This window comes from Stegostoma tigrinum, chromosome 25 (genome assembly GCF_030684315.1).
Source record: "Stegostoma tigrinum isolate sSteTig4 chromosome 25, sSteTig4.hap1, whole genome shotgun sequence".
Classification (NCBI taxonomy): Eukaryota; Metazoa; Chordata; class Chondrichthyes; order Orectolobiformes; family Stegostomatidae; genus Stegostoma; species Stegostoma tigrinum.
Window position 1 is genome coordinate 35,670,294 of NC_081378.1, and position 25,900 is coordinate 35,696,193.

Consider the following 25,900-nt stretch of genomic DNA (forward strand, 5'->3'; position numbering starts at 1 on the left):
GGACAGTGTAGTGTACGATTGGCCATTTATGGAAAATAAAAATGAGCCCCGATTAAGCTGGGCTCACAGAACACCCCATAGGGAAGTGGCTCAGTGATGGATGTGTTACTGTGCCTGTCCCGCCCTTCTCCCTTCACGGGATTCACTGAAAGAGCACACCTTAATAAAAAAAACAACTGACCCAACTTCTGCCGTGTAATGGTTTTTAAATCGCTCGTAGAAAATCTTTGACTCAAAGAGCGCGGCTGGTAGTTCAATTCCACGGTAATGTGAGACAGAACACAACTACACATTACCTGCACGACATCATTAGTCTACAGAGCCACACAACTTCGCCTCGGCCGGGGGGGGGGGGGGGTGGTGGTGGAGTAGGGTGAGTGATGAGAGGGTCCCAGGCGTTGCTCACTTGTCACTCAGTGCTGCCTGAGGCTCGGGGTTGGGGAAACCGCAGTTCACGCCCTGTTCTGATTGACAGGCCGGCGGGGCTGGCTCTGTGTGAGGAGGGGGCGGGACTGCTCTCTCTCTCTCTGTCTTGGCTCCCACTGTTGCCCCCCCCCCCCCCAATCCTCCCTCTTTCTGTGTGTGTGTGTGTGTGTGCGTGTGTGTGTGTGCTGGAGCTAGAGGGGGAGAGCGGGAGGATCCGGCTCGCACAACCAGTGCCGGGTCCCCTCTTTCCCTCCGTGTGCCAGGCTTGCCCTCCCCCCTCCCCGCTTTGGAGTGCAGCCTGTATGTATTTTATTGAACGGCGCTCTCTGGAGATGATGCTCGGCTCTTGACGCCGCTGAACACGCGTTGCTGACTGGAATTTGTGCTATTTAATCCTCTCACCCCTCCCACCTTCCTTTCTTGTTGTATGATGGGGAAAGAGCAGGAACTTCTGGACGCAGCTCGCATTGGGAATGTAGCGGTGGTGGAAAAATTGCTAAGTGGCAAAAAAGGATTATTAGGAAGTGGATCGAGCTCCATCCCACTGTCCAGCCTGCTGAGGTGAGTTAGCGAGATCCCCAGCCTGTTTTCTTCAGACCCGTGCGAGAGTGTGTATTTCATTACAGGTTGGGCTAGTAACCAGAACGAATACAAACACTTCACCCAGACTTCAGAACTGTGAGAGATGATGTGACCCTTTCATTTTATATCCAGGCTCATTCTGTTTTGAAACACTCTACAGCGTTGTCAGCTTTTAAAATGCGAAATGCCTTGCTTTGTTCGATTGCTTAATTATTATCGATTGACTATATGCAAGCCAGTTAATACCTTTATATCCCCAATGAAAGAAATCCTGCTGAAAGAAATCTCCAGTCAGCTTTGTACTTTTGACGTGAGTGTAGCTCCGAGATGGTCATGTTTACAGGGTTAGTGTTGGTACAGGTGCAAAGGTGATGGAACGTTAACGTGTCGAAATGTAAACCAGCCAAAACACACAAAGTTGGAGAATCTATGCTCTGAGTTTATGTCATCACGATATTGATCACTTCGAAACTACAGAGTTCCATGAGGTTCTGCCCACCCCCCCAACATGTTCGGATGCTTGTTGTCCCTGGACCGTACATAGCTGTGACATTAGAGCAGCGAAAGCTAAACAGAGGGCAGGAATCTCAAATAGTAAGCTTGGGGGTGGGCGGTGATGGACACTAGGACCAGGATATGGAGTCGGAACATAATGGTAAAAAATGCAAGCTCCAGGAGGATAGAGGTTGGCGGTTACACGCTCAAAACAATTGGAAAATGAAACATTTCTTTTTCTTAAACGAATAACATGAATGATCAGAGGTTTGTGTTCACCTTCACTTCTGGTATTGCAATGGGCTTAGAGCGGAGCTTCTATCTTGGTCTTGAAAGGCGACTTTGTGTTTGGGATGGGAGGGAACAGGACAAAGCCAGCAGCACAGGGAGGGAATTCCTCCTGGTGGCGGTGGCTTGTATTTCATCTGTTGGACAATGAGAGGGATGGGACACATTGTAACCAGGTTGAAGCTTTGTCATTCGGAGCTGCCTGTCGCCTGTGTGGGTCCATTGGAAAGCCGTACTCGCTGTTTGTTCGGAATCTCAGTTCTCCAACAGCCTCGTTCCCTATTGATGTGGTGAATGGCTCTCGATTGACCAAGAGGGCGACGAAACCACATTAACAGGAACTGGGTGCTGCAGCTCAAGTTTAACTTGCTGGACATCTGTGGGTTTTGTTGGAACAACACTATATGACTCATTGACTTTTTAAACCAAGAAACGACCTTTCAAAGACGACAAACGGGACAGATCCCTTTCTTTACAAGAGAAAGTCCTCTTATGTGCATAACATGGCGTTGGTTCAGCGACAGTGCTGCTGGATGTTTGGAATAGCTGGAATAGCTCAATTGTCTGGGACGCTGGTAGTTTACAGATGAACCAAAGCCATATAACAGGCATCATCCCAGGGCAATGAGGGTCATTTCCCACACACCTGGCTACTGCTGACTGACATTCATTTTGCTGGATGGCTGTTGAGCCTCTGTCAGCTGGGAGAAACTAATGGTATTTAAAACAGTGCTAAAAACAAATATTGTTTCTGGCCTATGATTTCGGATGTCTATTTATGAATTTACATGGTTGTGAGCCAAGTAGTATTCCTGGAACTGGGGAGAAACTGTCAGTGCGCGCATTGAAATGTAATGGTTGACATATTTCAATATTTAGTGCTTCTGAAAGGAAAGAAGAATTCTATTATTGACTGACTTAATCATTCTGGATAGGATACGTACGCTTACAAGGAGGTTTGAAGTACAAATACATTGTTGGTATCTATAACTTTTAAGTGACTATTAATTAGACAGGAAGTTAAATCATCATGTGCATTATTATGGTTTGTCTTGCAGTGATTATGTGGAGGATAATATTTATCTAGAAGTAGTGCCGGGTCAGTAACTTTGTCCAGGACCATCCTGATGATATGCTGAAAAATGTTCAAGAATTTCACAGCAAACATCTGGACCAGAACGATGCTGTAGTTTTAAAACCGGCACCATCTAGTCATCAGCATTGAGAAGCGATTCAATATTAACTCTGGATAACATGAAATATAGAAGGATAGCCTGCCAGCTTGCTTTGAACAATAAGGAAGTTTTCAGGCATCTAAACATAGAAGAATTAATAAATAAGCAGGTTACTCAGTCTGTCTGCCTCTTGGATGACTAGCTTTTATTCCATTGCTTCGAGAGAAGTGTTATAAATGTGGACAGTATTCAAGTCTTGGACAGAGTTCGATTTGGTGTGCATCTGAGACACTATAGCTGCTATGGAGGCATTGCTTGTGGTGAAGATGATGTAGGAGATCCACTTGACTCTAGAGGCACTTGAGCAAAAGGAATGCCAACAGTTAAGGGAAATAAGAGTCAATTTTTGGATTTTAATTTCATTTAAAAGATTGGAAGCAATTTCGAAGTTTTGCAAGTCGAATGTTACTTTGTTCAGAGTGCATCAATGTTAAGAGTCATGGATATTGAAGGTGATTCAAAATAGAAAGCAGAGAAAACAATGGAGGAGTCACAATAAATGAAAGTGGTGAAATCATCATGATTTAACATGATTCAAATGGAAAAAATATTTGAAGTAAATTTTGATCTGACAAAGTAGCTTCCTAAACATGTGCATCACTGCCAGCCAGTAAGTAACAAATAGTAACAACGTACTTTACTATACACGGAGAGAAATTGCATTTTTATAGCAACCAGTTATAGTATGTAGTGTTTCACAAACAACATATGATTGTTTTGTGTTGGAAGTGTTTTTTTAGCCAGCGGTGTTTGCTGAAATCCTGTGAAGAGTAAATTATATCAATAATTGGTTAATTTCTTCAGTCCTGGTCACATGGTTGAAGAAAGAATACTGGCTAGGACGATGGAAGGACTCCTCGCTGTGCAAAAAATGCTTTTTGATATTTCAGGCTTCGACTTTTTAACAAAGACGTAACATTTCTGTCAATACCTCATTTCCTTAATACTGCACTGAAATTATCAGCTCAAAGAGAAACTTTAACCTACAATTTTGATGGGTGCTAGGGTGAGGGTTATATACTAACTGATTTAAATTTGTGTTTGAATTGTTAGCATCTGTTGTCCAATTTATCTTTGTAACTGTAGATGTTTATGACAGTTATAAATGTTTTATATGAAGTAACATCTTGTCTAGTATAGGGTTGGGAGGCAGTGAGCATATTGGTGCAATAGTGGTAATGCTTTACTTTGAACTTTGGGAAAATGCTTGGAAGATTTTTGTCAGATTGCTTCATCTGAGTGCTCAATGCAGATAGCAGAAAAAAAATGTAATCTTCCATTGCTGACATCCATCAACGTGATGAGCACCAACATTTACCCCAACCTTCTGAATAAAATTTCTTGCCTTTACCAAGCCTGCTGTTTTAATTGGATCAGCAGAAGGTGGGGATTCCTAATAGAAATCTCCTCCTTTCAACCTGAACAAGTATTATCTCAAAATATTGCAGTGTCTGTGGCAGATGTGTTGTCGGAGGCTTAAAACCTTATTTTGTTCTAAATCTGTCCTTAGGATAGGTATACCTAATCTGATTTTAAAATTTTCGGTATGAAACCAATTAAACACAATCGCACACTGCGGTAACAATGTTCAGTTTTATTTCAACGTAAATATTTAATTTTCTACAAATACAATGGAGATGATGTTGTATGTTTTTCTTAAAAATCTGCACCAGATTAATCTGCTCAGATTGTAAACACTGAAGTTTGAGACAATTTGACGATTAATTTCCATTTACCTAGTTCCCACATAATCACTTTAAGGTTTGGGAAAATGAAGAACAACAATATTTTGTACTGTTTAAGACTAAATAAAGATAGAAGATATTTTGGTATGCTTCATAGAATTCCTTCAGTGTGGAAGCATGCCATTCGGCCCAACAAGTTCACACTGACCCTCGGAGCTTCCCACCCAGACCCAACCCCCTGTAACCCACTTAACCTACATATTCCTGAATGCTACGGACACTTTAGCATGGCCAGTCCATCTAACCTGCACATCTTTGGACTGTGGGAGGAAACCGGAGCACCTGGAGGAAACCCACGCAGACAGAGGGAGAATGTGCAAGCTTCCACACTGACAGTTGCCCGAGGCTGGAATCAAACCAGGGTCCCCTGTGCTGTGAGGCAGCAGTGCTAACCACTGAGCCACCATGCTGCCCCTGGAATAAGAGTGTAGGAAATTGGAGCAGGAGAAGGACATTCAACCGATTGAGCCAGAACTGACATTCAGTTCAATGATAGCTGTTCTTCTACCTCGGCGTCATTTTTCTCTCAATCCTATATCCCTTTATCTTTTAATATCTAACAATCTATTGATCTCTGACTTCAACATACTCACTTGTTGAGCCTGATGGATGCAATAAAGCAGTCATTATGATGCTAAATTAGTAATTTAAAGGCTGGAATAACAATTTGGAGATGAGTTCAAATCTATTGTGGAGGCTTGGGAATTTGAATTCTGTTTTTTTGATAACACCTTTGCTAATTAAAAGGGAAATATCAGTAAAGGTGTCCATGAAGCTGTTGACATTGGTACCTGACCTGTTAATGAACTTCTCTCTAGTGTCCCTACCTACCTCTCCAGCATGCATGTCTAGGTTCAGAACTGTAATGTATTTGACTTTTATTTTCCCTCTGAAATGATCTAACAATCTGCTCGCATATTACTTTACGGTTTAAAAAAGATATCTGAATTAAATGAATACACCATCCAATGCTGAGCTGAGCAACAATGTTTGACATGGTAAAGGCAGGTTCTAAGTCCAGTTATCCTGCAAATCCTAATTCCTTGATGTCCAAAAGATTGTTAATTAGCTTGAGGGAAGACTTGTACCCACTTGGCAAGGACGACCCATGTCTGAAAGCTGCTGGCTGATCAAAGGGCTGGCAGCTGCCTGGTTGCGATAGCGCCCCTGGAGCCCATAGTTGGGATTGCAGCAAGTTCCCAAAAGAACCAAGCTGCAATCAAGCTGGACTTCAAGGTAAGTTCAGGGCCTCATTGGGGCCAAGTTGACAGGACCTGGCAAAGAAGTTTGGAATGTGTTAGATCATTTCAGAGGGAAAATAAAAGTCAAATACATTACAGTTCTGAACCTAGACATGCATGCTGGAGAGGTAGGTAGGGAAACGTGTTGTGTCAAACATGGCAGGGGAATACAGAGCAAGTGCTGAGTTTGAGGGTTCCACATAGTTTGGAGGAAGTGATATTGTCACAGAAGACTGATGAAGATGGCAGCCACCACCTTGCCACATTCTATCGGGGGACTGGATACTTGGAGCTATCTTCCCATTGTCAGGGATAACATTTCAGCAAGTGAGGAGAGGAGGATGCTGAAGGTGCTTGGCCATGAATTGGCCCATGAGTGACCAATCCTGTCACTACTTCCTCATTTATGGTAAACTGGCTGCAACAGTGGTTTGGTAGGTACAGGGATTGGCCTCGTGTCCTTATACCCTGCAGCCTGCCAAACCATACCTAAGGATTGTAAATTTCATCCCATTATGTCTTGATCCTTACAAAAAAACTCAGGTGAGACTACTATGTGACTTTCTGAGTAAGGGGGCACTGAGTAGACCCTCAGGACATCTTAGCAAAAATAATATTTTTTTTCAAAATATTACCTTTTTATGCCTCAAAGGTATAAAGCAAAATATTGCTATTTAATACAGTTTGAAATTTCATAGCAATATTAGGGAGAAAAACTGAGCCACAATGGGCTTTGTGTCCTTAAGTTTAATAAGTTAAGTGAGGTAGGTGTTTTTTTAGATTATGATCCTTCACGTAAAATTCACTGCTGGAATATGCTCCCTAATTTATTCCTTGTCTCAGTTTGTTGATTATAACTGCATTGTGACAAACAGTCTGCACTCGAATGCGTTGTGATTTGGTATCCATTATATAGTAAAAGCTTTGGAATGGAATTTCCTGTATAACTGTGCCCAGAAATACATTGGGAACGTGGGAATAAAATACATAGGCAACCTAAAAATATTGTGGAACTTAAAGTGCAAGTTACAGATGCAAGTGCAATGAATCTAAATTTGCCTGGTCCTTTACGACTTGGCAGAGGGATTGAAAGATGAATGAAACATTGCTGTTATATATGAGCCTTTACATGAAATTTTCTATAATTGTGTTTGCTCAGGGGCTTTCTTTAGATTATAGTCATGAAATTTAATGCACAGCAGGAAATAGTTATTTTTCCGACAGGTTATTGGGACTTCTTAAATACCCTACAAGGCTTGCACTGTACCTCTTTTGTTGAATGCATTTGAGCAAGTAACATTAAAAATTGAAATGCTTCCTCAATTTGCACAATCTTAAATGTGTTGCACCTAATGTGCATGAATAATGGTTGAGTGATTTGAAACTTTAATTTTAACAGAAGAGAGAATGTATGATTTGAAAGACAAAACAATTTGGGTGCCAAAACCAGAAAGTATAGACAGAATGTCAGAATCACTCAGCAGATCATAAGGCGTCAATGTAAAGAGCGAGCAATGGTTAAGGCCAACGACCGTTTATCACAACGGGAAAACGTTATAGATAATAGTATTGTGGATCTAACTACCCCAGATGAACTGCAGTGTTTGAAGAAGACAGCTCACCACTTTGAAGGGCTACAAAGAATGGGCATTAAATGCCCATTAAACTGTGATGACCACATTCCATGTTAAAAACAAAAGTTGGCAAGTGTTCTCTATTTGGTATCCGTGTTTCCATGGAGAATGCACCATTAATAATGATTGGCAGTTATTTGCCATATTAAATATGGTGTATTCATTAAATAGAATATGTGTTAAATGCCTGACAGTTTTTGAAAGACATGGTTATTCCATGGAGGAAAATGTAGGCTTTAATAGATTACAGAAAGGATTTCAGAAGTTAGTTTGGAAATTCCTTGTTCAGTGCTTACATTGAAATTGATGGATTGTGTTAAAATTTTTGCATCTTCTGGCCTTAATTGGCATTAGAATCTCAGAAAGAGGCATTGTTTTCAACCAGATGTCGAAAGGTTTAACTTGCACAACTTTGTCTGGATTTTGTTTAAAGAAATGTGTTTGTGGGTTAATGTGTCAAAGGGATGGCATGCATCAGTTATCTGTTTCGCCAAAAATAGGCCAGACTCAACTGAAAAAAGCAAGTCCAGCAATGATTGACTGGTACCACAAAGCAAAACTCTCAGCCATCTTTATAGTGGATGTCAGTTTTGTCTGTTGGGATGTCTTATGGAATTTGAACAATTTGTTTTAAGTAGGATTGAAGAGGAATTTAGGATTGGAAGTCAGACCTCAGGAGCCTTTGGATAAGATGAGCAGGCAATAAACAGAATAGATCTGGAGTAACCTTGAATCAACAGTCTTTTCGAAGTGTAACTTGTATCTGGATAAATCATGCTAGGACATCATAAAGATGATGTTATGTTGAAAGAAGAAATTGGGTAGTTAAGAATCATGATAGAATGGTTGAATGAGCTATCAGTCAGACAAGTTGAGATGCTAAGCCTAGAATGAAATACTCCAACTGAAAATAAAACATTTAAATGGGATGAAATACACTTTGAAATTTCCACTCTTGCAGGCCCTGATGGATGTGAAGTTAGTATTGTCTTTAGTGATGTTACTCATAACAATCTTCTGGAATGGGGCTGAGCGCTTCGGTGGAGCTGGTTTATTAAATCCTCAGCGAGTAAAAATGAAAAATGTTGTCCCTTATCTTGGAAGGTTAATAACAAACAGTGGTTTAAAAGGATTTTGGTTGTGGAAATGCAAATTTTTGTAAAAGCAACAGGATAATTTTAGTTGCAAAATATTTTGGAGCAAATTCCACACAACGGGAAATCTGCGAATACGTTGCTCGTTGAATCTTATAAAGAAATTTGTTTCCTGTGGGATAATGAATATTTGACAGAAAAAAAAGTGATTGCAAAGAGGTTAAGGATTGACCCTGCCAGTGTAAAACGGATGCTGCAAACCAGAAAGTTCCAAGATCAAATGGGTTGCTGTAAATCTTCGGTAGTGCAATTGTTTTGCCAAAGGAAATGCTTGCATAGAAGTTATTTGATGTTCTAGAAGAGGCCACATTTTATTATGATGTGGTGTATGGAATATGGATACTTTTTTCTCTGAATTGTTTTGAAATATTGTTTGTGTATTATGTTAATTGTATTATTAACATTAAAAATATACAGCTGGATGACACTGATTAAGTATAGAGCGGACATACAAGGGTCATGGAGAACAACTATGGGTTGGTTGGGGAGGGAGGCAGACAATTTTAATGTTGCAGTCTGTAATAAATCTTGCATCAAGTAAAACATTGGCATCTTGTTTCCTACTTCACCATCTGGTTTCAGCATGAATCAATAATTCAGTCTTCACATGCTTGTTCCACTCAAGGGCAGTACCATGAGCAGTGAACTCTTTATGCTGAATTGAAATGGCCTGCATTGATGTTTTCTTTTGGGCAGAGGTTTTTTATGTTGATTTTTACCCATTCTTACATTTGACCATTTTTTAAAAATTTGGGCATGTCATGACATTGGCACATTGAGTGTGACATAATCTGCCCCATCAGCCCCAACGTTCAGGTTATGCGACTGCAGGAGATTCCAGGCCGTTTTGTCTGCGTGCACGTCCAGTCCACAGAGCATTACTTCTCGTTGTGTTCAGTCTTGTTATTGTAAATTCCTGAATACATTTTTATAATGAAGGTTGCTAGCCCATGATGATGCCCTTTCATCAGTTGTGAGACAGCAGTAAGTTGACATGGAGTAAGTAATGAAGTTATACTCTTTGAAAGGAAATGACTAACTAGGTGAGGGTTGAAGTAAAAATCTGAAATGTAAATTCCCTGAAAGCACCACTGGTGGCATGGACCATGGAGGGGGACAGGCAGTTGAGAGAGGAATGCAAGGTCAGTATAATGGTACTTGAACTTAAAAATAAATCCAGATGTGACTGAAGTTGTGAAGGTACTGAATGTAAAATATCAACTTATCTTTTCATTTCATTGGTGACTGAGAGAACATTTTTATCTGATGTTCTGGCCTCTGAAACGATCACCATATAAATACATAAAATAAAGTTAATCAAATAGCCAAATTAATGTGCATACTGTGTTATTCCTTACTACAAAAAGGTGAAAAGCATAGTACTTGTGTGAGAGGTCAAGCATCCAGACTCCCCCTGTGATACATGCTCAATCTGAACAAATCTCAACACGTGAGTGAGCTCAGTCTCTAATGAAGTCCCAGTCTTACAGTTGGCTGCTCCAAAGCTCATTATTAAAAATGTTCAGTGCTTCTTTTTTCCAAAAGCCTTGGCTCAAGATCTCTGACTTCACTCTTGGTGATTCCCTGCTGTAAATTAAATGTATAAACAGAAGGTGTAATAAAGTTATCACTGCACTGTTCATGTTCAAATTGATCAGTACGCAATTATTTTGCTTTCCACATTAATTTTGCAAAGATTTTTTCAGTACCAAACTCTTTTCAGTATTCTAATCTAGTGTTCCTTGGTACTAACCAATGAGGCGATCCTCAAATGTTCACTGTGGATTAATTAATGCTATAACAAGTCTGGTTTGAGGAAAATGAGGATAAGGAAAGTTAAGCAGATCTAACTATTCCTGAAGTCAAAACTTTATTTAAGTCACTGTATTCAATGTACTGCATTCAAATTGGTCCTCCTCAAGTTTCACCTGGATACTAATTGTTTTGAGTTAAGAGTGGCCCAGTGGATGAGAGGGTTACAGTACATGTAAGGCTCTCCAAACCTAAAAAAGTTAAATGCGCCACATGTAGATGACAGTTTCATTGCACGTCTTTTCCTTTTGTTGGATAGTTTAAAGGGGAGGTCATTTGCTCAACATAAAATAAGTTTTTTTTAACGTAAGAATTGATAATTAAATCTAGGATAACATGTGTTTTGGAGTTGTCGTTATTGGTGATTGTTTTTCAGGTTTGGTTTTCCTGATACAGATTTGATGAGACAGTGTCATTTAGTTGAATTGAATAGATCAAATAAGCAAAGACTGGTCTCACAGTGCTCCCTGCAAAAGCTGTTTAATCAGCCGTGAACAGGCTTCTTGCAGCAGGTTGAAATGATGATCTGGTGGTTAATAATGTTATCCTCGAACTGAAAATCTGGTGGTGGATGATTTAAACTTTTTTGAAGTTTTTTTATGACTTTTCTTATCCACATTGTACTTTTTAAAATGCATGTATCTTTAAATGTGCTTTTTACTTTTAATAACTTAGAGGTGCTCTCACATGTCTGACCTTTGAAACGTAAAATGTAGGACATTGCTTTACTGATGTAGTAAGAATGTGGGGGTCTGAGTCATTTTTTTTGTTTTCCGAAATGGTCTGAAGTGATATCTGTGCTGGCAACATTGATGTATGTTCTGTTCAGTACGAGCAATAATGTCAAATTGCAGCAGCATTTTTATGGGCTTGTTTAGATGCGTATTCTCCACGTAAGTATGGAATTTAAAAATTAGGACATAATATTAAACCTGAAGACCTCAATTGCAGAGCATTACATCACATACTGTTGAAAATGTATCAACATGCAGAGTGCTTTTTTTTTAAAAAGAGGAGGAAATACAAATAAAGATTTAATTGAGTGTATTTGTTTCAAAATAGGTTATGGTTTGATATGATAATGTTGAAAATTATTGTGTGGATATAACACAATAGATGGAAGCAGATTGTCTCCAGTTGCTGAAGCGTCACAGTTATATGACTTAACCCAGGCGATTTAGAACAGATGGCAATAGAAACTTCTTTGTACCAAACGAGTTCTAAGCTTTTGAAATTAACTCCCTATTCATTATTAGCAGGAACTATGAATCTTCTGGATTAGTTCGGATGGATGGGTGGATGAAGGCTTTTGGGAACAAGATGGGGAAACTCAATTAGGACAATTCATTCATGTGGAAAGTAGGCACTGACACTGGCTGCTGGGGCTGACAGAGGAGTTTCTTTGCTCTAATTTCAATGGATGCCTCCTGTCTGCTTATTGAGCAAACCTGGAAAAGAGCCTGGGATTTGCTAATGACTCACTTACATCATTCAGCCAGATTTGAAAATTTTGATGAAAGAAGCAGTTATATTGTCGACATTACTGAGCTCTGTAGAAAGATATCTTTTGGATATTTTGGGATGATTGGCATATTTGAGATGTTTTGTTCAAGAAAATATTGTATAGGTCATTGAGAATTAGTAATTCACTGTTTTACACTTATTTTGCTCCAATTCCTAATTTCTATGCATTTCCAAAATGCATGCGTGAACCGTCTCTAACTATCATAGATAACAGAACCTTATGGCTACAATCTTTCTCTTGTCTCTGTGTAATGTCAGATGGACTTCTGCTGTAGAATATTGAGTATATTTTCCAGAAGTGAAAAATATTCGTTTTTGTGACTTCTGGACTCTCTTGCAGCTTAACCGACTAGCAAAATCAGTTTATCCAGTGTTGGAACTAGTGCAGAGAAAGCAGGAACTGCAGATGCTGGAGAATCTGAGATAACAAGGTGTAGAGCTGGATGAACACAATTCTGAAGTCTAGGCCTGAAACGTCAGCCTTCCTGCTCGTCTGATGCTTCTTGGCCTGCTGTGTGCATCCAGCTCCACACCTTGTAATCTTGGACTGAGTGCAAGTAGTTTTTGCTTTGAAGTGCCTTGTTGATTTTAAAAATATCACTGCATTTAAAAATAAAGCAAAAGTTGAAAATTTGAAACTAAATTGAGTAACATACAAGAGGTACATTAGTACCGAATGTGAAAGGACAGGATAACATTCTGTTTAAAAAGTCCCTATCTACCGTATTTTCATCCCTGCCCCTACTGAGCTGGTTTTGTAAATGTAATATTTAATGTAAAGCTTGTATTTAATAGAAATGGAATTGTTTGTGCCAGGTTGTGCATGGAGGTAACAGATATATAACTACATGATCCTTTTTAATGTCATTTATACCAAAGGTTCTTTACATCGTGATAACATAAGTAATTGTGTTTCTTGTTTTTAGTTTGACCGGCTTGAGACTGATGTTTAGTAGAACAGCACATTGAAACTCATTTTTATCACTTCCCACGTAAAAATTTAAAATGTTCGCGTGATATATTGCCTTTTTATGATGAATGGATTTGAACCCCGAGAATTCAATTACTCCATCCATCAAAAATTACACTTGTTCATTATCAGCCTCAGATTTGCTTGGCCAGCATTTTACTGTGTTAGACAACGGTGGATATTTAAAATAATGAATGCAAATCTCCTCGCTGGCTTAATTTCTAAAACTATTATTTTGGGGGGATACTTGGTATCCAGGCACACAAACTAATGCATTTCCATATTGGCTTTGATAATGGCTCAGTTTTCATCATTGGACATGATATAGCATGTATGAGATTACAATTCCCATGCTGACAGTATGTAAGGTAGGTCTAAATGGTATGGGAGGAGTACTCATCTGTGAGCTGTGAAATTAGAATCCTGGTAAACCATGGTGTTCAGTGGCTGAATGTATTACATGCTTGGCAATACTGTTGTGACATGACAGAATACTTTACAGTGGTCTGGGGCAAGAAAATATGCAGTGAATTCTAATGCTGACCAGAAACCTTTCAAATGCTGTCCAGTCCAAACATGTTATATTTCTAATGGGAATGCAGTCATTTGAAGAATAGATTGCTTTACAGATTTTTCATGCTGGAGCAGAGTTCCACAGTTTATTTACCCTTCTTCCACAGGAGTCATTGTCATTTTTCACAATAACCAAACTCAGACTTTCTGAAGGGCACAGAATTTGATAATTATAGTTGGTATTTTCATTGTTGTTCCCATGGTGAGGAGAAGAGAACTATCTTTTCCAGCACGATTTAAAGGAATCCTTGGTGACTGTCAAGTAAATTCCAGATTTTGGAGACATTTTTCTTGCATTTCATTGTGCATTTGATCTGTTTGCATCATTTAAGCATAGAACATTAAGAATTCCTGAAGAGCTTCTGAAAATGTATTTGTGTCTTGCAATTTTTTCTTTAGAAAGAGGTGCGATAACTGTGGAAAGAGCAAACACACCACTGGTGTGTGGTGTGTAAGTGGAAACAATGTGTTGACAGTGTGCTTGCCCTCTTGGAAGGCTTTACAAACCCACAGCAAATTACCTGCAATTCTGAGGAGCAGGGCACAAGGCTGGTGTGCTTCTCTAAAGAAGTTGTCTGAGCTGTTGTTTTCCAACCAACTCCCACAGTTAACAAAACAGTGCCTGCTGCACCCCTTTTGCTATTCTTTGGGTTCTTTCCAGGCTATTACATACTAAACAGCAACATCAGTCAGCCTGCAGCTCCTGCGCCCATTAATGTGTTAGCCAATACTGGGTCCACAATAACAATAAGTTCATTACCTTTTTAAATGTACATCAGGAAGTAAAGAAATTTGTTTCTGCCACCCTTTATGAATTACAGAATTTCCCAGATCTGTTGAAATGTAGATAACAGGAGCGTGACTACCACCTCACACCAGCTGCAGCCATTCAACTCTATCTTGGCTGATCTTCCACCTCAGTATAATTTGTCCACACTAGCTTATGGTGTCTTTCATAACTAGAAACTGATGAACCTCTGCATTGAACATAGTCCATGACTGATGGTAATGGGTCTGTATCTGCTTTTCCTATATCTCTCCACTGAGTATATTGTACCAATCCGTCATGCTACAGAGTGAGTGAGAGTAGAATGCTTTGGTGACCAGGGCAGCGTGTCCTGTACGCATGAGCAATCCATTCCTGGCAACTGAACTGTGTTGTAAATAAGTAGATGCCTTGGATAGAGCTGTCATTGAATGGAACTTTGGAGTTCTCCAGAGACAGTCATGCTGGTGCAGGTTTCCTGTAATAGCTTACAGAAAAGTTTCTGATTTGAAAGTTTTTTTTAAATTCATGAGATGTGAACATTTCTGAAAAAGCCAAAATTTATTGCATGACCTGAATTGCCCTTGACTATGGCGGTGAGCTAGTCTTGCGAACCACTGCTGTCCACGTTATGGTTATCAAGTAACTACAGTATGGCCCCAGGTCAGGATGGTGAGTGCCTTGCGAGTGAATTTGCAGGAGGAGACTCTTATGTATCGCTGTCCTTCTCCCAGTGATGGAGGTTGAGGATTCAGAAGGTGTTGTTGCAGGAAGCTGAGCAAGTTGCTGCAGTGCTCCTTGGAGATGGTACACACAACTGATAGTGAAGGGAGTGAAAGTTAAAGTTTGCGGATGGCACTCATCAGACAGGTGGAGAGTGTTCCATTACATTCCTGACTTGTGCCTTGTAGATGGTGGAAAGGAAATGTCAGGAGGTGAAGCATTTGCTATAGAATTAGTGGCCTACTCTTGTAGATGTTTTATTTGTCAGGCTGATCTAGTTCTGTTTTTAGTCAATGATAACCCCTCTGTTATTGTTAGAGGATTCAGTAATGATAATGCTGTTATATGTTGTGGATGAATAGTTAAATTCTTCCTGGTTGTGGATGGGCATTGTCTGGAATTTGTGTGGCATGAATGTTACTTGTATAACTTTAATACTGCATCAGGGACAGCACATAAACCTTAAATGATAAGGGTCGCAGAGGATGAGAAAATTGATGGATTCCAACAGCTGGTATTGTTGGAAGCAATGTTTTGAGGCATACCTGAGCTGAACAATCCTTTGTACCCCTATGTTTAATCATATTCAGTAGCTATCCTAGTCTTGCCTCCAAAATGCATCTGCTTAAAGTCTACCATTGATGGTATTTGCTATGCAGGTTCAGAAGCTGCTACAGGAATACACTCTGCACAGATTTACAACTGAACTGTAGTTCTAATAGTTTGTATAAATGTCTAATGGTAATGACTACTCTGTTGTGAAAACTATTTGCCTGTTCTGATTGCTGTCTTACCGTTCCTGTGCTTTAAGGTGGTGTCACAAAGATTGCAGCAACAGTAGTGGAAGGCTGCCGTGCCTCATCATAGATTCTTGAGAAGTTCATGAGCTGAGAGGAATGCTGGCCTGATGTGCGCAGTTTTGCATGGTGTGGCCCAGAGAGCTTTCTGATACCAAGAAAGATATTAGTTTGCAAGGATTCAGGATCCTGAAGAACTGCTATACTGAGAGATACCAACATGTTCCTTTCCAATTGCATAAAGAGAAAATGTTTGTGATTCAGAAGCAATTTGACCCTAGTCCAGGCCAATGATTCCCATTGTTCTAGAGCTTCCAAGACTGTGCAGAAAACTGATGTTGTGCTCTAAAAGTTGGGCTAGTAATACAGATGGCCAAATCCTTAATTAGTACCAGGATGTGTGTCGGGAAAGCATACGCTCTCACTGTGTTTCACCTACTAGATTAGCTGGGACAAAAAAAACTTTTCTTTAAAAGAACACCCTATCGATTAAGGGGGAAACAGTTACATCTGTCACCTTGCTTCTAAAGTATGTGCGGTTTGACTCTCTTTCAGGGGCATTAATGGCACAAACTGAAATTTCATGGAGAAATGATCAGCCTATAATTAAATTTAAGATTATTTGACTGTAACCAGTAAGGAACAGAACCCAAAAAAAAGTATTTAAAAAGGCAAATGAGACAATTCAGGAAGAGTTAGAAGAAATTAATGAAGCTACTTCACCTATGGGAAATTGAACATTTTTCACTTTGTATTATGCAGCATGCATGATTTATCCAGTGGAAGATGTGAAGAGGCTGCTTGCTTGAAGTGCCTAAGTGAGTAGCTGTGCACTTAGAAAATGTGGATTTGGGCTATGGGCAGATGCTTAAGTATTTTAAGAAAACGAAAAAACCCAATTGTCTCATCGCATCATTCACTTTCACTGCATGCTGTTTCACTGTGCCTCAAGAGCCTCCAAAACACTGCTAGATATTTATTTCTATCCAAAACTGAAAGAACCGCAGCTGCTGTAAATCAGAAACAAAAACAAATTGCTGGGAAGGCTCAGCAGGTCTGGCAGCATCTGTGGAGCGAAATCAGAGTTAATGTTCACATTAACTCTGATTTCTCTCCACAGATGCTGCCAGACCTGCTGAGCTTTCCCAGCAATTTCTGTTTTTTGTTTGTCTGCAGACAGGTTGATTAGAAATAATGCTACACACCTCTGGAGCAGTTGGGACTTGAACTAAAGCACTATTAGCCCCACAGGAGGGACACTACCTCTGCAGTCCTCAAAACTGCTACTCTTTAAGGTGTGTAAAATTGAAGACTCTGTGCCAAAAAATTGGGATTGAAATGTCCAATGTTTTGAGTGGGAGCCATTGCAGAAAATTTATTTACCATCTTTTGTGACCTGAAGTTGTTTCCAAATGACTGTTAAAAAGTTTGAAGACAACAACATTGTGAGAGAATGGTTATGAGTCAATTGTACTTGAGTTTTCTCAATCTTTTAAGTTAGACAGTGACACTGCATAATGATTGTACTGTATTTTGCATGTAAATTGAAAAGAAATTCAGATATCGTTGACCTTAGTTTAAGCACAAACCTTATAAATAATTAAGTTAGGACAACCTTGACTCAACTGCTAGCTTGAAAGTTGAAACTGCCTGACAGTTTGTGATAAATTAACACAAAATTGGCACTCTTACTCTAACATGAATATAACTGGACTGTGAAATGGAAACTTAACATTCATGAAGTGGTACGTGTTCCTATGATGTTGAAGCATTTCATGCAAGATTAGAAAGCTTCTTTTAGGATTGGTTTGTACTTTATCTATTTGTGAACAGCCTGTGGTAATCTTCTGTCTAAAGCATTCATTTGCATCTCCAAGTAACAGTGCAAGCAGTCAGGTGCCATAGCTTAAAGAATGGGCTGATTGTGATCATACTTGACCTAATATGGCAGAGGAGAAATTTTTAGTTCTTCCATTTGCAGTTAAAATCAGTATGGCAAGAGGTAACAAAAATGTCAAGACCAATGGCATCTTTCAGCTGGCATTGTGCCTGCTGTGAGGCCCGTTTTATGTTGACCTCACTGGGTCTAAGTATCAATGTGTACTGAAAATCTTCCAACTTTTGGTATAAAAAATTTTGCCTCTCATGAATTCTCATTTTGCACCATTACCAACACCACCCTCCCTCTTCTACACTATGTCTCTCGTCCCTAAAGCCATTTTCATTTTACTTTACCTTCCATTCACTGCATGACGTATTTTCTTATGCACCACTCTCCTGGGAATTTTTGCGTTTGCAGAAAAAGACTAGGAGAGCAAAATCTGCGTAAGAGTGGGGACTTGATCTTAATCCTCTGAGTTACTTTTAGGAAGTTGTTGCAGTTTAAAGATAATACCTACCAACAAGAGCTCAAGACTTGATGCCACACTGAATTCTACCATCTTCCTTTCTCATCCTACAATCTCACTCAACTACCTTCATTAATGGATGCACTGAACAAGATTCAAATGTCACTGATGCAGTGGAAATGTACAATTGAACAGCCAGGATCAGGACTAACACAATGACATATAGTCCTAAACCCGTTCGCGCTCTCTCTCTCTCTGGATGTCACCGCATGAAATGGAGTCGGGTGTGGGATCCACTGGAACGCGACGCTACACAACACACATTTTATTGATGTAACTTGATCAGCTCTGGCATTGTGTATGATTTCGAGGTGAATACTTTAGTGACAGGGAATGCAAAATGGTGAGTTGCTTGTGTGCAGGAGGATTCTAAACACTGCAAAGGACCGAGTAACCTGTCCTCCTTAGTTGAAGTGTACATCGACCTAGGCAATGATTGACCATTTGATATCTGAAGAGTGCTTTCTGGGAAATAAAAGATCGAAAGGAAAACCAATTGTTCTTTTTTTTTAAAACCATGTGACCCTAAAGGAGTGAGATTACAACAGTTTAAAAATTTTTCTGTGATATTGCAGAAAGTTAAATGCAGTTCTTGAAGGGATCCTTGCATTAAGCTCTATCGCTTATTTTCTACAGTGAGTTTCATTGTTTCAATGTAAAGGCAGAAACTTCTTAAAACTCTAGGGGAGATTGATGATGGTCACCTGTTTTTACAAGGCTAACTGTGGGGCAGCCATAAATTGTTAGGTTATTGGCAGACTGAATGTCATCAATCCTGCATTTTACTCATGGCTTTAAACGTTATCTTCTGTCAACATACTGGAACAGGAAGTTAGAACTGCTAACGTTCCTTTTGTGTACATGTTGTTTCTGCCACTTCCCTCACTATCCAGCCTGATCCTTCATTCAGAGTCAGGCAATGAATGAGGCAGTGAGCAGTCTTTCTAGGCGCTCCTCTGAGTTGATTTTTCTTTCAGCTAGTGACAGTGGTACTTGGCTGCTATACCAATAAACTTAAATATTAATCTGAACACCATCACCTGCATATTCTCTTCCAAACCAATTGCCCTCCTTACATTGCTATTCCTTGACTGTTGCTGGGTCAAATTCCCGGAATTCCCTCTCTAATGGTATAGTGGGTCCACCTGCAATAGTTCAAGAAGCCAGCTTGTTGCCACCATCTCAAGGGCAGGTGGGGTTGGGCTATAAATGCTGGCCATCTGGTGATGCCCACATGCCACAGGAGAATCAACAAAAAAAACCCCGCCTTTGATAATACTTGAGTTTTGAGAAGATTTGTAGCTCAGGTTGAGGTTCTGGATGTGAGTTTGCTCGCTGAGCTGGAAGGTTAGTTTTCAGACGTTTCGTCACCATTCTAGGTAACATCTTCTGTGAGCCTCCGATGAAGCACTGGTGTTATGTCCTGCTTTCTATTTATCTGTTTAGGCTTCCTTGGGTTGGTGATGTCATTTCCTGTGTTGGTGATGTCATTTCCTGTGTTGGTGATGTCATTTCCTGTTCTTTTTCTCAGAGGGTGGTAGATGGGCTCCAAATCAATGTGTTTGTTGATTGGAGTTCAGGTTGGAATGCCATGCTTCTAGGAATTCTCGTGTGTGTCTCTGTTTGGCTTGTCCTAGGACGGATGTGTTGTCCCAATCAAAGTGGTGTCCTTCCTCATCTGTATATAGGGATACTAGTGATATTGGGTCATGTCGTTTTGTGGCTAGTTGATGTTCATGTATCCTAGTGACTAGCTTTCTGCCTGTTTGTCCAATGTAGTGTTTGTCACAGTTCTTGTAAGGTATTTTGTAGGTGACGTTTGTTTTGCTTGTTGTCTGTATAGGGTCTTTTAACTTCATTAGCTGCTGTTTTAGTGTGTTGGTGGGTTTGTGGGCTACCCTGATGCCAAGAGGTCCGAGTAGTCTGGCAGTCATTTCGGAAATGTCTTTGATGTAGGGGAGAGTGGTTATGGTTTCTGGGCACGTTTTGTCTGTTTGTTTGGGTTTGTTGCTGAGAAATCGGCGGACTGTGTTCATTGGGTACCCGTTCTTTTTGAATACGCTGTGTAGGTGATTTTCTTCTGCTCTTCGTAGTTCCTTTGTGCTACAGTGTGTGGTGGCTTGTTGGAATAATGTTCTAATGCAGCTTCGTTTGTGGGTGTTGGGATGGTTGCTCCTGTAGTTCAGTATTTGGTCCGTATGTGTTGTTTTCCTGTAGACGCTGGTTTGAAGTTCCCCATTGACTGTTCGCTCTCCTGTGACATCTAGGAATGGCAGTTTGTTGTTGTTTTCCTCCTCTTTTGTGAATGTTATGCCAGTAAAGGGTATTATTGATGGTCTTGAAGGTTTCCTCTAGTTTGTTTTGTTTAGTGATGACAAAGGTGTCATCCACATAGCGGACCCAAAGTTTGGGTTGGATGATTGGCAGAGCTGTTTGTTCGAGTCTCTGCACGACTGCCTCTGCTAAGAACCCTGATATCGGAGATCCCGTGGGTGTACCGTTGGTTTGTCTGTAGGTTTTGTTATTGAAAGTGAAGTGGGTGGTAAGGCATAGGTCCCCTAGCTTGATGATGTTGTCCTTGCTGATGAGGTTGGTGGTGTCTGGTGTATGTGTCTTCGGTTCTTCTAATAGTGTCATCAGTGTTTCTTTGGCCAGGTTGATGTTGATAATACTTTGACACAAAGGACTAGAAGTTGAACAGTCCAAGCATTAGAAATTTATGCTGTGTAAGCCATTACTCCAGTCCAGTGGTATGACTGGCAGTGATCTCACAGGCACCCTGACTGGTTGGATGGTGAGTATGACCCCCCTGCAGTCTCAGTGATGACAAGCAGCCCCCAGCAAATTCTAAGACATTGTTTACCCACCGGCAAAAAGAGAGGTGTGCAAGGAAGGATCAGAACAACAGAATGCAAATAGGAGTAGACTATTTGGGCCCTCAAGCTCGCTTCACCATGCAATAAGGTCATGGCTGATCTGATTACGGTCTTCGTTTAAAATTCAAATATATCTAAGTCATCCATTTGTTTCAGGAATTCGAGCTGCATTTACTTGCCACAAGATTGATTCTCACTCAGGTGCTCTTCGGTGCTTTGCTTGCATCCAAACACAAATTTCACATTGAATAAACCCTTGTCAAGTTTACCAAGCATTTACAACATAGTACAATATGTTACAGCACAGGCAAAAAATTATGTAAACTTTCCTTGAAAGAGCTTTTGAATATCCCACTGTGGTGCCTAGCGTCTAACTTATGTTTTTAGTTTCGTGCTTCCAAACAATATCTGATTTTGTTTCTTTCATATAGTACACTCGTCCAGGTATAAACATTGTTTTCAAAAGATGATAATAAATATATAATCCAAACAAAAATACTCTAATTGACAGGCTGGTTGGCCTATCTGTGACAAGTTTCAATATTTATGGGGTGATAACTCAACCTTCTTGCCTGCCCCATTTTAGCTTTGACTCTCATGTAGAATAAATATTTGCCAAACTCAGCCTTGAATATTATCAATGACCACGCGTCCACTCCTCTCTGCGGTAGAAAGGTTAGCGAACACTCTGTGAAAAACTTCCTTGTAATTTCAGTATGCAATGGTGCAGTGCCTCCTCCAAGACTTTATTCTGCCGAAAGCCCCCTTGAGCATAATCTCATTCGTAGAAGGGTACCATTTGACAAGCTTGCGGCCTCCAACCACTGATTTGAAGTGTCGACCTAGATTCTATTGTCAACTTCTGGAGCAGGGTTGAATCCAAATTTGTGTGGCCTAATGCAGAAGCATGTTACCAAATAAGTTAAGTTGACTCATAAGTAAAAGAATTTTGTGTGAGAAAGGTAGCCGTTTCACATTTTTTTTTGTTCTAAAACAATGTACATTTGTTTCATTTACAGAATGTACAAAGGACTGGTTGTCAAGCTTTGGGAGGACCCATCACTCGAAGATCCTACACAGGATCACAGCCTGAGTGAAATGGTTTATGTGCCATAGTGGGACTGGAAACTGATGTTAATCTGTGCAGACTGGCCTTCAGAGGACTCAAGAGAGCTCTGAATGGCTACAACCCAGAGATGCTAGGTGGAGTGTTATGGTTTCTCACCAGTGTGTTGAGTGGATTAACTGGAGAGTCAACCTGCTTCAGCCATTGTGTATAGGATTCTAAGTGAGCTGAAGCAGGTGACTGACTTCCTCTGGCACATGTGGGTGTGCAGTGGGGTTTTTGGAGGCTCCACACCTTTTAAACAGTAGTTACGTATCCTTTTGTCCCTGTTGAAAGACTGTCTGTCCTGAATAACAGAATCCAGAGGCGACACTGTGCTACAGATTTGGTTTTTGTCTTGAGCTCCAGCCATGCAATCCTCCTGTTCTGCCATCCTACCCCTTCACCATTCAGCAACAGTTATGGGCTCCTAATACTTGGTCTCTCAATTATGTCCCTTGTTCAGGTCTCTCATTATTCTCATCCTCCTCCTGGATGGGGCCACTCTGAGGAATGGGAGGTGAATGAACCATGGGATTTTTTTTTCATTCTTTCATCTTGTACTATGCATGGGCTGTATTTTCTCATTGGACTGTTCAAAAAAACATTAGGGAACTAAGGACTGCAGGTAGTCAAAATTATGGACTTCTAGGACCTCAAATATTATTAACTACCCAATTATCAGGGAATTCTTAAATTTCTGTGCACCTTTTTGAAGAGCAGCTTGAAAAGTCAGGCATATAAGCAAACATCTGATTCTAAAGAGATTCTTTTCCCAGAATGTTACAGAATTGCAGTGATTTTCTACAGTCAACCAAATATCTTTTTCGGGAGTATTATTGCCAGCAGGAGATTTTCTATTTCTAATTATGCATTCATGTATTTCCTCATGATACCTCTTGGCTTTTGGAAAAGCAGTGATCTTAATGAATTCTGACACAGCTATTTTGACAGTCTTATGAGCAATGATGAGGCCAGCAAGACATATTTAAAATCTCATGTATTAGTAAACAGTTACCCTTCACTGAAACACAATCTACTGTGTGAATTCCCTCACCATCACAAATTTCCATTCTTTCTCCCCAGCATTGGCTGAGGGATTTCCACTTAAGTAGAACTGTCATTCCTAATAATTTAAATGAAGCCCCATTTGATGAATTTGTTTTTGGAACTTGCTGAAGTGCCAATAGATTTCAAAGCTGTTAATTGTCAACCGAGTCCGGAGCCTTATCCTTTCTTGTTTTTTTCCCCTGGAAGTAGTGAGCTACGATGTGGGCTTTGTTTTGGAAAGTGTCTTGGAGATCCGGTTGGTCACCTAAGCAGTTTTTAAAAAAATCTACCTTCATCTCAGATGGGAATCTGGACATTGTTCCTCGGTGAACCAATCCATGTGAGATTGAAGGACTTCTGCAGCAGATTGCTGTAGGGGTCAGTCCCTACTCACAGCATTAGAGAGTCAAATGAATCCTACTGTATTATTGGGTCGAGGCCCGAAGCATCAGCTTTCATGCTCTTCTGTTGCTGCTTGCCTGCTGTGTTCATCCATTTGTTATCTCCTACTGTATTATTGCCCTCTTTGAAGTTTCTGTGCAACAGGAGGTTATGGAAAAACAGATACAGTGTGGATGTGGGTTGGAATACTCACATGAATTGCTCTCTGTAAATGTATATGTTTGTCCCCAAGAAACCAGCTTTTGAACTCCACAGTGTTGACTGTCTTGTAGCTTTGTGAGTTTAGTAGTTCATGAAGCTTGATGTTACTGTTGAATTGTTTTAAATTCTCCTGTTACTTTCCTTAGTACAATATCTGCTCTTTGTCTTGGTATGATTGGGAGGACTGTTAAGAGGTAATATTATAAAATTAATTACAAAACAAAATCTGTGAGACTAATGCCACTGCTTGCCACCACTCCTCCCAGAAGTCAGGTAGAACAAGAAGTTTGAGCAGAGGTGAAGGCGTGAAAATTGCTACTGAGTAGTGTGAATGAACAGTGAGGAAAAGGAACAGTGTTATCATTAACTTGGGACCAGTGAGGTGTTGAATCCTGTTGTTGTGGTTCTATAAACAGTTAAGCAAAAGAGTATGCACTTTCATCTACAGTAGCCTCTCTGGGGAAATGAAACTCACACTCCTTGCACATTTCTGCTGGGTATTCCCTTGAACGTTAGACTGCTTTGTAGTTCAGGCATTCCAAGCTATCATATGAACATGTGGCACTGAAGTTGGCAGTGTTCTCGGCCTCTTTTTCAAGACTTGTTAGCTTTTTTTGAAGCTATTGCTCAGCTTTTGCTAGTTTTTGAGGTTAGTATTTACATTGAATTTTAATCCTGCTTTCTGAGGGTAACCTGAAGGGTGGTGAACAATTAAAATCATTTTTCAGATTTCTCACCAACCCAGCATTGATCCCTCAATTCTACAATTTTTAACTGACTGTGTCTTTTAAATATATATTCTAGGCTCAAGTAAGGTCACCGTGGCCCTTTTGCGATTTGAACCATGGGCCTGAGGGTGATATAAGTTGTAGCTTTCTCCCTGATGAAATTAATGAAGGGCTGGTTCCAGCCAAAACCCAAAGCTGTCATTCTCCTTATGCTTGATAAGGAAAGGTTAGATTTCCAGTGACTTTACAATCACTTTTAATTCCTGAGTATCTCCCTCATTTCCCCATCCCATGTTATACGTCAGTAATGCTATTTGAAAATGGAGGTTTTAGTGCTTCTGCTAATTGTATTTCTGCCTTATTCCCTATTCATAATTCTTCCTTTTGACATTTATTTATTAACTCTCAATTTTTTGCTACACTGTTTATATCATTGACACTGTCAGGAGAGTTACATTCTGCACACCAAATGACTAGCTCCTTTTTTAAAATTAAGAAATGAGTGTGATGGTATGAATATTTGCTCAGTAAGTTTCTGTAAGTGCAAGAACAGTTGCCTTACTCAATTGTTCAAAGCACTGTGAAATTGTCTGTACAAAGAGCTGAAAATGAAGTATAATTTGGAATTGGTGAATTCATGTCATATCAAGTCCAGTGCAATAAAGAGCAGAAATAGTTAAAGTAGAGCAAAAGAGACACATGAAGAATTTTTTAACATGTTTAATACCTCTAGTAATTATACCTCAAGGAATGAGATTCCAAACGTTCACTAATTTTCAATTCCGAAGAGGCTGATCAGGAGCATTGAAAACCTCAGTGTTGAAAAGGCACTTAGTGGATAAAGTATAATTTTTCATGGCAAGTTTCATTTAGTCTGTCAATTCAGGGATTTCATGCTATTTAATGTATTTCAGTAGTGAGGTAGATAGTGATAAGCCATTTTGGTTCAGTAGGTTTTGAATTTTAGCTTCATGTCTGCCCTTGCCTGTGGCTGATGAAAGATTTGTGTTTTTTTTCATTACTCCAGCGGTATACTATGACCGAATGTATTTACATCTGTATCACAAAATCACAGCATTGTTAAGTCTTTCAGATCTTCTTGTTTATGCTGGCTCGATGAGTATTTTAACTTAGTGCTAATGTCCAGCCTTTTCTCCGTGATCCT

At 40.0% G+C, this 25,900-nt stretch overlaps 1 protein-coding gene across 10 annotated transcripts in view; it reads left to right on the plus strand.

Moving 5' to 3' along the window:
* The first annotated feature begins 622 nt into the window (after positions 1 to 622).
* anks1b (ankyrin repeat and sterile alpha motif domain containing 1B) overlaps positions 623 to 25,900 on the plus strand; it is a 766,097-nt gene continuing 740,819 nt past the window's right edge. For 3 of the 10 annotated variants that reach the window (XM_048554435.2, XM_048554443.2, XM_048554437.2), the window contains exon 1: positions 626 to 987. In XM_048554435.2, the coding sequence (XP_048410392.2) occupies positions 854 to 987 (134 nt within the window). In that variant the 5' untranslated portion in view covers positions 626 to 853. Of the gene's footprint in view, positions 988 to 2,382; positions 2,509 to 25,900 lie in introns of those variants that run through there. The other 7 variants (XM_048554439.2, XM_048554442.2, XM_048554457.2 and 4 more) reach the window with 5 other exon arrangements.